This window comes from Phacochoerus africanus, chromosome 11 (genome assembly GCF_016906955.1).
Source record: "Phacochoerus africanus isolate WHEZ1 chromosome 11, ROS_Pafr_v1, whole genome shotgun sequence".
NCBI classification, from domain to species: Eukaryota; Metazoa; Chordata; class Mammalia; order Artiodactyla; family Suidae; genus Phacochoerus; species Phacochoerus africanus.
The window spans coordinates 63,711,027-63,728,158 of record NC_062554.1 but is presented as its reverse complement, the minus strand read 5'-3'; the positions used below and the strand labels follow the sequence as shown (position 1 = coordinate 63,728,158).

Genomic DNA, 17,132 nt, shown 5'->3' with positions numbered 1-17,132 from the left:
TCTTTGTACAAATGCCACCTTCCTAGTGAGGCCCATCCTGACCATCGGATTCAAGGCGGACTTCTCTGCTCCGGCACATTCGATCCCCTTATCCTGCTCAACTATTTCCCTCCACGGGTCTTCTTCCCTAATAGATTATATGATCTATTTATCCTACGTTTGCCTGTCCCCCTCCACCAGGGCAGGATTTTTGTCTTTGTTCCTGAAGTCTAGAGCAGTGCCTGCCCCACAGTACGCATACAAATTTGTTGAATGAACTGAACGAATAAGCAATAAATAAGATGGTTACCACTTATGCGATTATAAGTGTGCCAGACACTCCACCAGGCATCTTACTGAAACACTGCGAAGTCCTGTGTGGGAGCTGCTACTAACCCCATTTCACAGCTAAGCAAACCAAGGCCTGGAGAGGTTTTGTAACTACTCAAGGAAGTATGTGGCACAGTCTATACTGCTCCACAGGAAGCAGCTGGATGTCAGCTTCCACACAGAGGGGGCTGGGGATGTGGAGGCAGCTGCATTCTGCCAAGGCTTCATTCTAGTGTGCTAACTTGTCTTGCTTTGCCTGGGACTCTCCAGATTTTAGCACTGAAGCTCCTGCCTCCTGGGACATCCCCTCCGCCCCAAGCGAGCAGGGATGGTTGGTCACCCTTCTTTATTCATCTCAGGGCAGGTCCACATATGCCACTTTTCTTGGCACCTCTTAGGCAAATCATCCTGTTCCCGCTCTTTATTTACAATTGGGATGAATTAGTTCTGTCTTTCTCCTGTCCTCAGGGATGGTGACACCAGGTCTGTCAGCATCCAACTTATGAATTTTGTATTCAATGAAAGGTTCAAGAGTTCCCATGATGGCTCAGCGGAAACGAATCTGACTAGCATCCATGAGGACACAGGTTCGGTTCCTGGCCTCACTCAGTGGGTTAAGGATCCGGCATTGCCATGAGCTGTGGTGTAGTTCTCAGACACGGCTCGCATCTGGCGTTGCTGTGCCTGTGGCATAGGCTTGCAGCTTCAGCTCTGATTCGACACTTAGCCTGGGAACCTCCATCTGCTGCAGGTGGGGCCCTAAAAAGATAAAAAAAAAAAATAAAATAAAAAACTATGAAAAAATAAAAAGGTACATTACTGGCCTTTTTTGGACTCAAGCCAATGAAACAAGATACATTATGAGGAAAAAAAAAAAAAGGCTCTCAATTAGATGCCCTCAAAGTCACACATTTACTTCCTTTTTGCCATTTTCTCTCCTCTTTCTGCTCCACCTTAAGTCATGCTAAGCTCTTACAACAGCTACCTTAAGAAGGCAAGTGGCTGCCCCAAGTTCCCAGCTTGCCTTGCGGCAGGGAGGCACAGTTTGGGGCTGTTGGCATGGTGGCCTTGGGAATCCTCTCTGACATGTGGCATGGCACAGGAAAGCCATGTGGGACTGGGAGCTCGGCCAATCCCCAATTTTGGGCTTTCCATTCCAACTTTTCCTGCCCCTGAGAGGCTTTCAGGCCTTGATCTCAGCAGCTGTGATTTCACATAAATACTTGTCCCGCCCAGGGGGGGTTTTGGTCCCTCGTCTCTGCAGTTGCTTCACAATACCCAGCTTCCTGAAGAGGGGAAGGGAGACTTGGCAGAGAGAGAATGCTGGAAATATGGGAAAAGGATTTTCCCTAGAAATACATCAAGAAAATGAGAGGAGACTTTATCCCCAAGAACATAAGCAAGAAAGCCCCACCCAAACTGGGAGGATTTCTGGCCATAAGAGCCAGACTGAACACATGAGCTGGGAGAGGTGACAAGAATGTCAGGCTGTGAAGTCATCACCCCCACCCCACGCTGGGGAGTCACACAGCCCCTGCCCCAGCTGGCTGGAGATGGAAGAGGCAGCAATGGAAAATCTGTGTCTGCAGTAAGCCTGTGCAGGGACCCAGGGCTTAGGAGGAAAGGCCCTCAGTGGCCTGGGTCCAGCAGGGAAGGGCCAGGGCCAGCTTCCCTAGGAGGCCAAGGACTGGCGCCAGAGGCACTCCTTATCAGAGCCAGCCTGGGCCCAGAAAGGGTGGTGCTAGGTTAGACATTATGAGGGACTTCCCAGCTGTGTGAGTTATGATACCTTGCCAAAGGAACAGCAGAATCTTCTCCCACACAGACAGCACAAGGGAGAGGTTTGAAGGCACTCCTATTGGGTACACGAGAAGAACAGACAGGAGAATCCATCTCAAGTCCTACCTTAAAAACCCCGGGTTAGGGGCAAAGGGGAAGAGTGGCTTAAGACCAACCCAGGGACGGATGGACTTCCGCCAGCTCCTGCTGCTAACCCACTGCACTCCTTGGGGATGCGGACAGCTTTCCTACTTCTAACTGAATACACTCATGGCTTTCTACCTGCTGGCTTTCCAGTCCCTAGAGAAAACGAAGTCACCTGAAGGTCACAGCCAGAGGATGACAGACATAGAAAAGAACACCCTTCCTCACTTTCGGTCCCAAAGCCCTGCCGAGGTGGGCAGCCTCCTGAGGGAATGTGTCTGTTTATCTGCTGCACGCCTTTTTTTTTTTTTGTCTTTTGTCTTTTTAGGACCGCACTTGCGGCATATGGAGGTTCCCAGGCTAGGGGTCAAATCGGAGCTGTAGCTGACGGCCTACACCACAGTCACAGCAATGCCAGATCTGAGCCGCATCTGTGACCTACACCACAGCTCATGGCAACACCGGATCCTTAACCCACTGAGCGAGGCCAGGGATCGAACCTGCGACCTCATGGTTCCTAGTCGGATTCATTTCTGCTGTGCCATGATAGGAACTCCCATCTGCTGCATGCCTTTTTTTGAACACTCCGACTCTGGCAGAGAGAAGAGAAAGCTCCCCGAAGTGCCTTCCTCACCCTCTGCTCGGCCACCTTCTCCCATGCTGCATGCACACGCTCCCCGCCAATGTCACACTCCCCAGTGCTCACACCTCAGAGCTAAATAAAAAGAGCGAAAGCCCCACTTCCACGGCAGGCAGGAGCAACATCTGCCTCAGCCGAGGGGGGAATGCTCCCACCCCAAGCTGACGGGTCAACGCAACAAGAAGAAGGTTGAAAGCAAAACAAAATTCATGAGAATTTCTGCTGAGCTGCCAAAAGAAGACAGCCCCCCAGGTTCCGGGCTTGGTGGAAGGGGAGAAAGCAGGAAGGGGTCTTGGGCTCAGATGGCCTGCCTTCAGATTCTCCAGCCCCGGTGTGGCAGCATTATGCCAGCTAAGCCAGAAGCCTAGCTCTGGGCAAGGAGGACCTGGATAGAAAATTCGCAGAGCCCGGGGTTGGCCTGGGAAAGAGAAGGCCTGTAGCTGTCATACACATTTGGCCTAATTCAGCCCTAAGCATATAACTCGAACCAGACAGGGAACTCCCAGGATGCAGGGTGGAATTCTGTGCAGGCGGAGGAGGGACCATCAGAGAGCAGTTTCACTCTCCTCTCTTTCTCAATCATCTACCAACCGCCCCACTGTTGATGTTGCTTCCCTCAGGTTTTGTGAAAACCTTTCCCACCCCTCTGCCAAGTACTATTTCTTTTTTGCTTTTGCTTTTTTTTTTTTTTCTTAAGGGCCGCACCTGAAGCATATGGAAGTTTCCAGGCTAGGGGTCAAATCGGAGCTATAGCTGCCAGCCTATGCCACAGCCATAGCAACTCGGGATCTGAGTCGGTCTGCGACCTGCACCACAGCTCACAGCGATGCTGGATCCTTAACCCACTGAGCAAGGCCAGGGATCGAACCTGCATCCTCATGGATACTAGCCTGGTTTGTTAACCACTGAGCCACGAAGGGAACTCCTATTTCTTTTATGAAGGTACTGGGCTTGCCTCAACTACTCACGCCACATCGCTGTCACTGTGTGGCTGTTCTAGCTGGTCTGCCCACCTCCACCCCTTCCCCTCCTTCAAGATACTCTTTTGGCATGAGTCTCTCTCACACTTTAAACTAGTGCCAATGTGTAGAACATGCTACTGATCTCAAAAGGCAACAGGGACTCAGCTTACCCTTAGGATCTTAAGAAGGCAGGAGATACTAACCTAAATCCTGCAGTTAATGAACCCAAATCAAAATTTGGGTTGTCTCTTTTTTTTTAGAGCTGCATAAGGAGGTTCCCAGGCTAGGGGTTGAATCAGAGCTATAGCTGCCGACCTACACCACAGCCACAGCCACACCAGATCCGAGCTGCATCTGTGGCCTACACCACAGCTCACGCAACACCAGATCCTTAACCCACTGAGCCAGGCCAGGGATCGAACCCACATCCTCATGTATGATAGTCGGGTTCGTTAACCGCTGAGCCACGATGGGAACTCCTCCTGGGCTGTCTTAAAACAGATTCATTCCCCTCCTGCTACTTACTCCCCAAAGAATCTTAGATCCCCAAACCTAGGAGCTGCTCAAGTAATTATGCAAGGTAAAGATGCTCTATTTTCAGATTCCTTTCCTTTGTAGGTTACTCTAAGCTATTAAATATTGTTCCCTGTGCTATATAGCAGATCCTTGCTTACCTGTTTTATATATCATACTGTGTATATGTTAATCCCAAACTCCTGATTTATCTCTCCCTCTACCCTACCATCCCCTTTGCTAACTATAAGTCTGTCTGTGAGTTTATTTTTGTAAGACGCTTGCATCTTAGGTCGGGAACACTTAGTAAGTGGTAGCAAATACCACCGAGTATGGACAGGCCAGAGCTCCCCGCCCCCCCCCAAGAAATCACACAGCTGAGGAGTCCTGCTGCCAACTCCTAAGCCTCTTCCCCATCCCTGCAATCCCTTTAGCTTAGGTCCCTATACTATGTGTTCCCATAACACACTTTTTTCCTATCATAGCACTATGATGATATTTCTGAAATTGTCTTAATTTTTGTTTATCCTCTTATAGCCTGTAAGCTCTATGGAAGGCAGAACCTGCCCTGTCATGTTCGCCATTGTGTCCCCAGCACCTGCTCGACATCAAATATTTGCTTACTGTGGTTGAAAAGAAATCAGAAACCCTCTGTATCCCACTGTCCTCCCCCACCCCCAAACTCTGCGGGGGAGAAAAGAAGTGGCAGAGAATGAAGGAAGCATGAACTAGAAATTGCTACCAACAACCATCTAAATCCAAATTCAACACTGTCTTTAGCTTTCTGAAAGAAGCCTGCAGGTAATGATTTACTGTTTAGTCAAGGCTCCCCTTCTCTGCCCTTTCTGGTCTGGGCCCAGACTTCCCCCTAACTGTCGGCCTAGCTCCTCCTCAAAAAACATCATTCTTCCTCCTAAAAAGGGTAACATAGCTGAGGACTAATGTGGAAAGTTCTACGGAGAATGAAGAATTTATACAGCCTTCTACCTAGACCAAAGAATCTCATCTAGGATCCTCTTTTCTTCCTGCACACAAAGGAGTCTGAGACTAAGGAAAACACCTCTTCTTTCTTCCTCATAAATCACAGTAATTCTCATTCCAGATTCACAAAGCTTTTTCTTGCACATGGAAGTCAGGAGATGGCATGGAAAACTGATCAGAAGATAAAACACTATTTTCTAGTGGGGGTCATCCAAACTTCTCTGCTTTTTGGGGATTGGAGAGAGATTGGTTGGGATGGGGATGGAACAGGGAAAGAAGAGACAATACAAAGAGAAGGATGGGAGTTCCTTTGTGGTGCAGCAGGTTAAGGATTTGTCATTGTCACTGCAGCAAAGCAGATCACTGCTGTTTGATTCCTGGTGCAGGAACTTCCACATGCTATGGGTGTGGCCGAAATAGAAAGAAAGAAAGAAAGAAAGAAAGAAAGAAAGAAAGAAAGAAAGAAAGAAAGAAAGAAAGAAAGAAAGAGGGATGACGAAATTGAAATGAGGAAAGAAGCAGGCAAACTGAAAAGATTCCATTGTGCAAAATGCTCAGGTTTCCCCTACTGACAAAGCCCAGGCAACACAACCACTCACTCAGGAACTACAGCCTCACACTGCCTCTTTGCTTTGAACATGGCCATGAAGGCTGAACTCTTTAGTGGCTTAGATGAAAGAATGTGTCCTCATTCATGTCTCCCCCACCCCTTTCTATTTCCCTAAATTTCCTTCCCTTTTTTCGCTCATACTCAGCCTGTGGCTGGTCGTTGCTGAATACTGCAGAGGCTGAGCAACTCCAACTTTTCTCGAGCCTGACCAGTTCTTGTCACCGGGGCGCCGCCTCTTGTTCCAACTAGCTTGTGTTACAAGCCCATATTAAATTAACATAACATTACCATCAGGTTAGACTTTTTTTTTTTTTTTTTTTTTGGTTTTTAGGGCTGAACCTGTGGCACATGCAAGTTCCCAGGCTGGGGGTCAAATTGGAGCTGCAGCTGATGGCCTGTGCCGCATCCACAGCAGTGTGGGATCCCAATGGTGTCTGCGGCCTATACCACAGCTCAAGGCAACACCCAATGAGCGAGGCCAGGGATGGAACCCACATCCTCATGGATACTAACTAGTCAGGCTTGTTTCTGCTGAGCCACAAAGAGAACTCGAGGTTATAGTTAGACATTTTATCAGCCGTTAGAATATAAAACACATTTTAAAATTATCTGTACTTGTGAGATTCTCTGTGTTGCTGCTCTAGCAGAGGCAGCACAGCATTAATGGACTGTGCATTGGAAAACATGAACTATTCCATCGAGTTCTCCCTTATGGCAAGACTTTAGGCGAGTCATTTAAAGCTTTTGGTCTCTTTTGTTTGTTCGTTTGCTTTTTTAGGGCCTCATCCGTGGCATATGGAAGTTCCCAGGCTAGGGGTGGAATCAGAGCTGCAGCTGTTGGCCTAAACCACAGCCACAGCAATACCAGATCCGTGCCACATCTGCAATCTATACCACAGCTCACAGCAACACCGGATCCTTAACCCACTGAGCAGGGTCAGGGATTAAACCTGCATTCTCATGGATACTAGTAAATTTAGTTACCTATGAGCTACAATGGGAATTCCAAACCTTTTAGTCTCTTGAGAGAGAGAAACAGAGACAGAGAAACAAAGAGAATGAATTGAAATCTAGTCCCACCTGTCTTTAGAACTGTATAAATCTAGAACAATAAAACTATGTTAGTATTATAAATGTTATAAACTCCAGGAGTTTCTATCGTGGCTCAGCGGAAATGAACCTGGCTAGCATCTATGAAGACGCAGGTTTGATCCCTGGCCTTGCTCAGTGGGTTAGGGATCCGGCATTGCCATGAGCTGTGGTGTGGGTTGCAGACGCAGCATGAATCTGGTGTCACTATGGTTGTGGTGTGGTCCAGTAGCTACTGCTCTGATTTGACCCCTAGCCTGGGAAGCTCCATATGCTGCGAGTGCAGCCCGAAAAAGACAGGAATAAATAAACAAACAAACAAACAATACAAATTAAAAAACAAAAAACACATTAAAAAATGTTATACACTCCAAGTTCTAGAAGGTTCCTTAGTAACTGTGGCTTAAAACAATCTACCAATCTATGCTAAGTATCTATTAATCCAACAGAAAATAAAGGAGAAGGAAGGGTCATATTCTAGGAACCAATCTTCCCAAATTTACTTCACCTTGGTTTCCAACCAGCCGAATTCAAGGACTGGGTAAATTTCTGTATTCTTATTATTAGCCTGCAGGAGCCTCTCACAGGTGTCAAAGATATGCCAGGCTGTCAGGCACCTCAGTGTGATCTTCTGTGAATGGGCTGTCTTTTTATGGCATCTGGATACCGATGCTCTTTTCTCAGCCTGCCCAACTGAACAGCTCATCATCACTCCTGTCCAGGGAGAGACTCCTGTGTCATAGCTCTTCTGTGTCTCCTTTTCCTATCTCTTGATTCTTCTCACATATGAGGAGGTCACTGTTGGCACTGGGGCTAAAAATTACTCAAGCAAAAGTTGTTTTCTGATGCCCTGCCCCTCTGTTCCAGTTCCAGGACTAGCCCTATAGTAAGTTGCAATATTGAAATAAACCAGGATACATATTTGTGCTCAAAGGGAGCAGGAGAATGGCAGTGGACAACTGTGCCAATGGTAGGGGTACTGGAATATAGTCATGGCCGGGCTCTACAGCCACAGAGGCACCTGACATCAGAAGGAAGGCTTTCGGCTACAGTTCTGAAACCAAGGTGAGTACAGAATCTAAGCATTTGATATTTGATGTTGAGATTAAAATAGAATATATATGTTGACTTTTAGGAATGGAAGCTCTCTGGGAACCAAGTAGTAAACAACAGCAGCTACGAGAAAGGGTTTGGAAAATTGAGAGGAAAATCTGGACCCTGCTATTAGGAGTTTCTCAGATTTCAGCTTATTTGGATTTCTGAGTTTGGCTTTGCGAGAGAAACAGCTGACTCAAGGGATTAAAAACAGTATAGGAAGGGGAGTTCCTGTTGTGGCGCAGAGGAAACGAATTTGACTAATATCCATGAGCTTGCAGGTTTGATCCCTGGCCTTGCTCAGCAGGTTAAGGATCCGGTGTTGCTGTGAGCTGTGGTATACGTTTGCAGATGCAGCTTGGATCCCGTGTTGCTGTGGCTCTGGCATAGGCCGGCAGCTGTAGCTTTGATTTGACTCCTAGCCAGGGAACTTCCATATGCCACAGGTGCGGCCCTAAAAAAAAAAAAAAAAGTATAGGAAGGGAAAAAGAAAGATCCTGCTTAAGTTCTGGTGGGTGTTTCTAAAGCCTGCATGATCTCAGTGAAAACATAATAGGAATAGCCTCTGTTTAACGTCAATACTACTGTGAAAGTGGCAGAATAAAGAAATCTAGCAGACAAGGAGGACGCATTATCCCAAGGGCAGTCATTAGATACTGAACAGAAGGAAAAGACTGAACCATATGAAATCAACCAAGCACCGCCCTCTTAACCGAGATCTTTTTGACATCAACAGGTAAATGGACACAACGGACAGTGGTTGCAGTTAAGACGTTCAGCAACCTCTCCAGGTACAATAACATACTCCATAGACATGCATATTCTGGCAAGTATCTTCAGACACCTGGACTCTATTTTAATATAAGACAAATAATTTACTAAACACCCACTGAGCATTGTACATAGAATATTATTTACTTCCAGTAACTCCATAGGCTAGATATTAGTATCATTTTCAACGAAGAAAATGATGTTTACTCAGAGAGGGTGAGCAAACCGCACAATGCTATTCAGCTACTAAATGGTAGGGCTAGCAGTATTTGAATTCAAAGCCTTTGAGATAAGAAACTAAATTCTAGAAGTACAGAGAACATACAGGGCAGCTATCTCTGATTGCAAAGAAAACAAGACATGGGCAGTATACAGATACCTATATAAAAAAACTCTCTGTCCCTTTTATTAATCCTAAAGAGTCTGGACGCCAAGTCACTAACTTATAGCATTGGCCAAGATTTCTTAGAATTGGCACGAAATATGATATGCCAAGGAAGGGTCAGAAATGGTATACCTCAAGAGGCTGAAGGCATATAAAGGACAAGATCTTTGCTCTGTCTCAGCCTACTCAACCATGACCTGCCTGACTCAATAGGACCTGTAACAGAGATGCCGAAAGCAGGCAAAAGTGAGCAAGTAAGATTCCGTTTGTTCTTTCTCTATTTTGATGAGGCAAAACTGGGCTGAGACAGGTAAGCATGAAACTGGATTTTTCATTCTAAGACCAAAGAAGAACTACATTAAAAATGCATCAGATAGGGTTGAAAAAGTCATCAGTAATTCTCTGACAGAAAACAGAGGTAATAATCCAAAGATATAGTGGGTATAATTCTATACCTTATGATTTACCATCCTGTTTGTAATTGGGTACCATAGGGAAATGCTACATTGGGTAGAGGGACTTACCCACTTTTTTTCCTATTACACTGCAAGATCAGTGTGCGGGAAGAGTTATATCTTCAAGCCTTTGCAATCAGACTGCTACAGAATAATGGACTTAATGATGATTTACTGGTAAAAGCACCTCTAGTAAACATTTATTAAATATTCTCCCTCTATACATAACTACAGAAAAAAAGAAGAAATAATGATCTTTGGAGAATACCCCAGTCCCTAAACATCATCTCTGGGAGGAAATGATATTTCTCTTCCATAGCCTCACCTCCTCTCTGTGCTTGAGGCACCGTACTGTGCCCACCAGCAAAGTCTCCAGAAATATGCCTTCTCTAGAAGCTGGGAGAAGGATATATTTTAATACTAGCCACCTTTCTCCAATTCCCACGCCTGATATGGCCTTTACCTTCCACAGGGTTGGTTTTCAGTCTACTGCAGAGATTCACTACTCCTCCATAGTGGACATTGATCTGGTTTATTGCATCAGTTGAACGCAGCTCCATGAGCTTCCTCAGGTCCATTACTGTGCAGCCAAATTCCCCTTCTTGGGTCTCAACTATCGAGTTGGCCGGCAAGGAGTGTTCTGTTGGGTTCGTCATTTTGCCTGTTGTTACCAAGCCCCTCGACCAGAGGAAATGTGAATTTTCCCTTCCAGAGACCAGAGTCTCTTGCTTCTCTGCCTCACTTCTTTTGACGTCGTGCTTCTCTGGGAGCCTGGTTGGGAAATAGATCGTCTGCGTCTTGTGCAATAAGCTTCAGAGCAGCAGTCTCTGGCCCAGATCTTTTTTTTGTATATGAAGCTTGGCAGCAGGAGGAGGAAGAGGATGGGGGGACTGAGTGGAAGGCGGACCACGTGTCACGATGATTGGTGTCCCCAGGTGGTGATGGAAGTGATTGTCCAGGGTAGGTAGGTTCCTAGCTTAGACCAACTTGCCCGGATGGAGGTGTAAACAGGATGTGCATGTTACCATGGAGGCAACCTTAGCAACAACCAGCAACTGCAGTGGTAGAGAGGCGGCAGGAGGAGGAGGAGGAAGAGGAGGGCTCCCTGGATACCAATGACAACTGGATCTCTGGAATAAAGATTCAAAGATAGACAAAAAGAAACAATTAGAGCAGCATGGGGACCAGCACCTGCAAGGGCAAGAGGTATTCATTCTAGCGCAAGGGTTTAGGTGACAGTTGATGTCTGAGTTGAACTGATAGCTAAAGCCTGAGCTGAGCGAACTGAGTTAGGAGAGGCCCCTTCTTCCCTGGGGGCCCCAGCAGCTTGTAAACTCCAATGTAGAGAAATAAATTCAGATACACCCCAGTCTTCCTCTCTCACCTCTTCTAAACCAGGCAGCACAAATCCCACAACCTCAGAGACTTGGAAATAAAAGGTTATGACCTCTAATGGCTCTGATGCTCTCCCTGTCTGTCTATCTTAGGGACCCGCAGCAGAATCTTTTAGTCTGATCTTACCTCTAAGGGGTGAGAAGAGGTCAGAAAAGGAGTCCAGACCAGAGTGAGCTGGAGGGTTGCCTGCCTGTCTGCCACCTTCCCCCATGCCCTGCACCCTCCCCTACTCCCAACACACGCATTTACAAAACAGGCGGACAGGCTGGTAGAAGATGCCCCAATCCTCTGCGGCCCCTCAGAATACTCAGCCTGATGCTGTATGGAAATTCTGCAGCAGGCCGTGGCTGTCAAGGTCAGGTGCTTAAGGTCAGATCTCGGAGCTAAGCCCCACCTTCCTCCAAGAAGCTTTTTTGGGGGAAGTAGTGAGTAAAATGCTCTGGCAGGTGGTGATACAGGGTGGAAGGGGGCACAAAGGGGGACAGAGGACCTCTGAGGAGGAAAGATAGTGAGCTTGGGGCCTAGGAGTTAAGTTTCTCCGGGGTGGCAGGAATAAGACAGCTATGGATTCAGAGAGCGCCTAGGCCATCACCAGGTCAGCAGGGGAGCAGTTAGCCTGTGTGTGAGTGACCCCAGAGGGTCTCAAATCAGCATTTCTCCTCTCAGGAAGGCATATGTTACCTCTCACGCATGCTGATGAGGGGCGCAGTGGCAGAGGATGTGTAGGTGAGAATATGAAGGTGAGAGAGAACAAGGCTTATCCTGAGGCCTCTTCTCAGCTTCAGAGAGAGGCTGCCCTGCGTAATGCAGGCGCTACTGCCACACAGCAGCTATTTAAAGGTGAAAGGGCTCTTCCATGGAGTTCCCTGGTGGCCTAGTGGTTAAGGAGCCGGCATTGTCACTGCTGTGACTTGGGTTTGATTTTTGGCCTGGGAACTTCCACATGCGTCGGGCATGACCCAAAAAAGAAAGAAAGAAAGAAAGGCGAAGGGGCTCTTCTTGAACACAGCACAGCCCTCTCCAATAAATAGATGAAATCCTGGGCGTTCCCATTGTGGCTCAGCGGAAAGGAATCTGAATAGTATCCATGAGGACGCAGGTTTGATTCCTGGCCTTGCTCAGTGGGTTAAGGATCTGGTGTTGCTGTGAGCTGTGGTGTAGGCCACAGATGTGGCTCAGATCTGGCATTGCCATGGCTATGGTGTAGGTCAGCAGCTGTAGCTCCAATCCGAGCCTGGGAACCTCCATATGCTTTTAGGGTGCGACCCTAAAAGACAAAAAAAAAAAAAAAAAGAAATTCTTGCTCCTAGAAGGTGAACAAATAAGTACAAGGACCATCAGATAAGGACTTGACTCTTTCTCAATTACTTTTCTAAAAATCACATACGGCCAAAGTTCCTGCTGATTTGAATCAATCCTGTTCTTGGCAGGTTCCACGGGGATGGAGGTGGTTACACCCCTCCCTCTCTCAGTCTGCCGTGTGCCTCCTCATTCTACTAAAGATTATTAGAGCTACTCTGACTTAGGAAAGGTTATGCCAGCAGGGTTTTGTTTTGTTGTTGTTGCTATTGTTTCTTATTTTTTATTTATTTATTTTGGCTGCGGCGTGCAGTGGCTTGATGTGAGATCTCGGTTCCCAGACCAAGGGATTGAACACAGGCCACAGCGGTGAAAGCACTGAATCCTAAACACTAGACCACCAAGGAACTCCCAGTTGCTAGTATTTTTCAAATATCATACTCTGTTTCTCTTTAGATGTCAGAGAACCCTGCAGAACAAGAGGTCAGGAAAGAAGCTGAGGCAGAGTGTCAAACTCCCTGCAATCATACTGGCATAAGGACAGGCTATACCACAGACCTTTCTCTCCCATTCAGCTTCTTCTCCAAACCTGGAAGCAGTGGGAAGGGCTATAGCAGCAAGAAGCCTGTTTGATCCTCAAGTAGAACTTAACCTTTCAGGCATGTTGAGGAGCTCCTGTCGTGGCACAGCGGAAACAATCCAACTAGGAACCATGAGGTTGTGGGTTAGATCCCTGCCCTCGTTCAGTGGGTTAAGGATCTGGTGTTGCCGTGAGCTGTGGTGTAGGTCACAGATGTGGCTGGATCCTGTGTTGCTGTGGCTGTGGTGTAGGCTGGCAGCTGTAGCGCTGATTGGACCCCTAGCCTGGGAATCTCCATATGCCACGGGAGTGGCCCTAAAAAGCAAAAAAAAAAGGAAGAAAGAAAAAGAGCATGGTGAGAACAGTGCTGATAGCTAGTTTAACTGTAAATCAGAGGCTTTTTTTTCATCTCTACCACTGCAACGTTTGTTCCATGAAGGCAGAGATTTTTCACTTGTTCACTGCTTTCTCCCCAGTGCCTAGAAGAAAATCTGCGTAGACTGGGCATTCAGCTAACTATTTTGGTTGAATAACCAGTAGCAGATTCAGAACCAGACTTACTGTCTTTCCAGACAACCCCTGGGCAAATCACTTGGCCTTCTTAGTGCTTAGTTTTCTTAGGGCTCAATTCCTCCCACCTTTACCTGGGAGGAGAATCAGCCCCACCTTTTCACATCATCCTAAGAAAGTAATAAAGGAATGGGATTATAAATAGGGATTATAAATAGAAGAGTGCTTGGAAATCTTAGATGAAAGATGACCAGTGTCTGAAAGTTCCTGCTGTGGCTCAGCGGTAACGAGCCCAACTAGTATTCATGAGGATTCAGGTTCAATCCCTGGCCTCACTCAGTGGGTTAAGGATCCAGTGTTGCTGTGGCTCTGGTGTAGGCCGGCAACTGTAGCTCCAACTTGACTCCTAGCTTGGGAACCTCCGTATGCTGCAGGTGTGGACCCCCCCCCAAAAAAAAGGAAAGAAAGAAAGATGACCAGTGTCCAGTATAGGAGGACACTCATGTGATGGGAAAAAGCTTAATTTGATCTTAATGAACTTTAGTTATCTAGCCCTTTAAGCAGAAGAACAGTAAGCTCCATGTACCTCTTCATCTTTCCTTGCCAGGCATACTCCTATACCCCAAAGAATGGAAAGTTCCAAGGCAGCTTCATTAGAAATAACCACTAGCTAAGTTGGAACCATTAGCAATAACCACTAGGCTCTACGGCCTTGGATCTCTAGAGAAGTGGGGACAGTCTGAAGGTATCAAAGAAGACCGACTCTTCCACTCCCATAGATGACCAGGTCACTTAGGATTAGAACACATGGGACAAGTAGACAAGAATGAGGTTTTGTCAGCTTCAGGTTGCTCTAGAGACACAGCCATAGGTCAAGCATTAAGCTGCTGGCACAAAGTTAAAGGGGCAGACCTGTTTAAGGTGGGCTCTCTGTGAAAGTTCCTCCAGAGTTCAGAGGCATAGCAGGTGCCAGTACTTCTCTCTGAGCTCTTAGAAGAAGAGTTCTCTGCAACGGCTGAGCTTGCCTAGCCCCTAACCTTATTAGGCAACTGGCAAAGAGTAATCTGTAAGTGCTTATGCTGTCTCAGGCTCAGACGCCTGGGAGGCACCACCTCTTGTCAGGTCTAGATTAGTCACTGGGCTCAGGGCCTTCTGGGTAAGGTATATTCTCACTCCCCGTTTTTAGCATTTTGCCTGCCTAATGATGAGAGGATGGAAGAGCGAGCCCTCTCATCCCTTCATGCAGGGGCAAGAAATCATACTACTTACACGACCATTAAATCATTTAAATTGTGTTCCTCCTAAAGTCCTGTGACATCTGTTCTGCACCTTGTAATGACATGTGAAAGCACTGTCGCATCAATTCTATTTTTTTTTTTTCTTTTCTGTCTTTCCTTTTCCAGGGCCGCACTCTCGGCATATGGAGGTTCCCAGGCTAGGGGTCCAATCAGAGCTGTAGCCACCGGCCTACGCCAGAGCCACAGCAATGCCAGATCTGAGCCGCGTCTGTGACCTACACCACAGCTCACGGCAACGCCGGATCTTTAACCCACTGAGAGAGGCCATGGATTGAAACCGCAACCTCATGGTTCCTGGTGGGATTCGTTAACCACTGCGCCACGATGGGAACTCCTGTCACATCAATTCTAGGTAGGACAGCTGGGACCCCCACCTTACAGATGAAGACACTGAGGCCCAAAGAGATAAAAAGTGATTTGTTCTTTGGGGAGTCAGTGCCCTTGACTGCCTGGTGCTCTTTTCGTTGTTCTTTATTCCTTCCCTTAAGTCTGGATCTCCTCATTTTCTAATAAATATCCAATCCGACTAGGAACCATGAGGTTGCGGGTTTAGTCCCTGGCCTCGCTCAGTGGGTTAAGGATCTGGCGTTGCTGTGGCTGTGGTTAAGGATCAGAGCTGTAGCTCTGATTTGACCGCTAGCCTGGGAACCCCCATATGCTGCAGGTGCAGCCCTAAAAAGCCAAAAAAAAAAAGCAATCTCTAGTGTACAGAGAATACTCATTTTCACTTAGAGGAAATGCTGACTCTTACACTTGCTCTTTCTCTTTCAGAATTAACTACACCACATCCCGGGCAATAAGGGTGACAGAGAAGCCCCTCCCGTTCCCGCACATACCTGAGAAGCAGGCCATCCTACACTTTCTGATAACTCAACCAGCAGCTAGGCTCCCCAATAAGTTCCAAAATGAGAAAACAAAAACCTCATGCCCTGGGCCATCAAATCATAAAAAATAGTCACTGTTTCCTCCAATGTTGTCAAGAAATCCCTTACTCTGAGAAACTTTCCTGGGGTGCTACAGATGAGATACATTCCCAGACTATGAGGAAAAAGCCTAACTCTCCATGTAGGAGACAGAGCAGGGCATTTTGAGGATCTGAAAGGAACCCACCCCCTGAATCTCCCCTGCCAAAGGCTCCTATTGAATCTGGCATGATGCATGGAAAATGAAGTATGAATGGAAACAGGAGAAAGGAAACAGGAGGGGCCAGGGGCCTCGGGCTTCAGGCTGGAGCAGCACTGCAGCCGGACCTGCCTGGAATAATAAGCAGCTACGCTCAACGCTGGCCTCTGGGCTGCAGGCGGGGGCTGCTCAGTGGGGCCAACTCTCGTGCCCTGCCCTCTTCACTGGGCTGGGAGCCTCTGCTTAGAAGCGAGTGGGCAGCACTTGGAGAAGCTCTGGTTAGAGTATTAGTGGCATGCAAGATGTGAGTGAAAAAGGAAAGACCTGGCGTGGGGGCGGTGGATGGTCACGGGAGCAGGCGGGTCCCACCTCAGAACGCACCAGTTTGAAATATGAAACTTGCTTCAAGCTCACCCTTCCCCATTTAGAGAGAAGTCATGTATGTGTACACACACACACACACACACACGTGTATTATACAGGCAGCAGCTTAGCATAGTGGCTGGTATGTGGTAGTTGGTCCATACTTAGTAGCTATTATTACATATATTATTTCACCAAATCTTCCTAACAGTAAGAGCACCCCATTTTAGAGCAGGGAAATACAGATTTGGGAACTAGGATTTGTGTTCTAGTCTGAATCCAAAGCCACCCTCCCTCAAGTACAAGGATGATCCTGCAAGAATGGAAACAGGAATTCCCATTGTGGCTCAGCGGGTTACGAATCTGACTAGTATCCGTGAGGACGTAGGTTTGATCCCTAGCCTTACTCAGTGGGTTAAGGATCCAGCATTGCCATGAGCTGTGGTGTAGCTTGCAGACATGGCTCGGATCTGGCATTGCTGTGGCTGTGGTGTAGGCCGGCAGCTGCAGCTCTGATTCAACCCCTAGCCTGAGAACTTCCATGTGCTGCAGATGTGGCCCCAAAAAGAAAAAAAGAAAAGAAAAAAAAAAGAAAAGAAAAGAAAATGCAAACAAAGCTATGGTTTTACTTCCTAAAGCTTGATGAGAAGGCCCATATAAATCTATCTGTCTCTGGCCCATGACCCCTAAAGGCTCTGAAACAGGTCAGGGAAACACCTCCTTACCTCTTTGGGCTTCCTGGGCAAGAGTGGGGGTAGATGCACAGCTTATCGGGGACAGACACTCCCCACTCTATCCCTGCCCCCACACAGTGTAGCCCTTGGCTCTGGCT

At 47.2% G+C, this 17,132-nt stretch overlaps 1 protein-coding gene and 1 long non-coding RNA gene across 6 annotated transcripts in view; one reads left to right on the top strand and one right to left on the bottom strand.

The window, feature by feature from the left end:
• Positions 1-17,132, bottom strand: part of ATP2B4 (ATPase plasma membrane Ca2+ transporting 4) — a 107,368-nt gene that overhangs the window by 46,166 nt on the left and 44,070 nt on the right. For all 5 annotated transcript variants that reach the window (XM_047753810.1, XM_047753812.1, XM_047753808.1 and 2 more), the window contains exon 2: positions 10,197-10,863. In XM_047753810.1, coding sequence (XP_047609766.1) covers positions 10,197-10,389 — 193 coding nt within the window. In that variant the 5' untranslated portion in view covers positions 10,390-10,863. The remainder of the gene's footprint in view (positions 1-10,196; positions 10,864-17,132) is intronic.
• Positions 7,724-16,677, top strand: LOC125111746 (uncharacterized). The gene is made up of 3 exons (XR_007130928.1): positions 7,724-8,092; positions 8,859-8,913; positions 15,587-16,677. It is a non-coding gene; the product is annotated as an uncharacterized LOC125111746 (long non-coding RNA).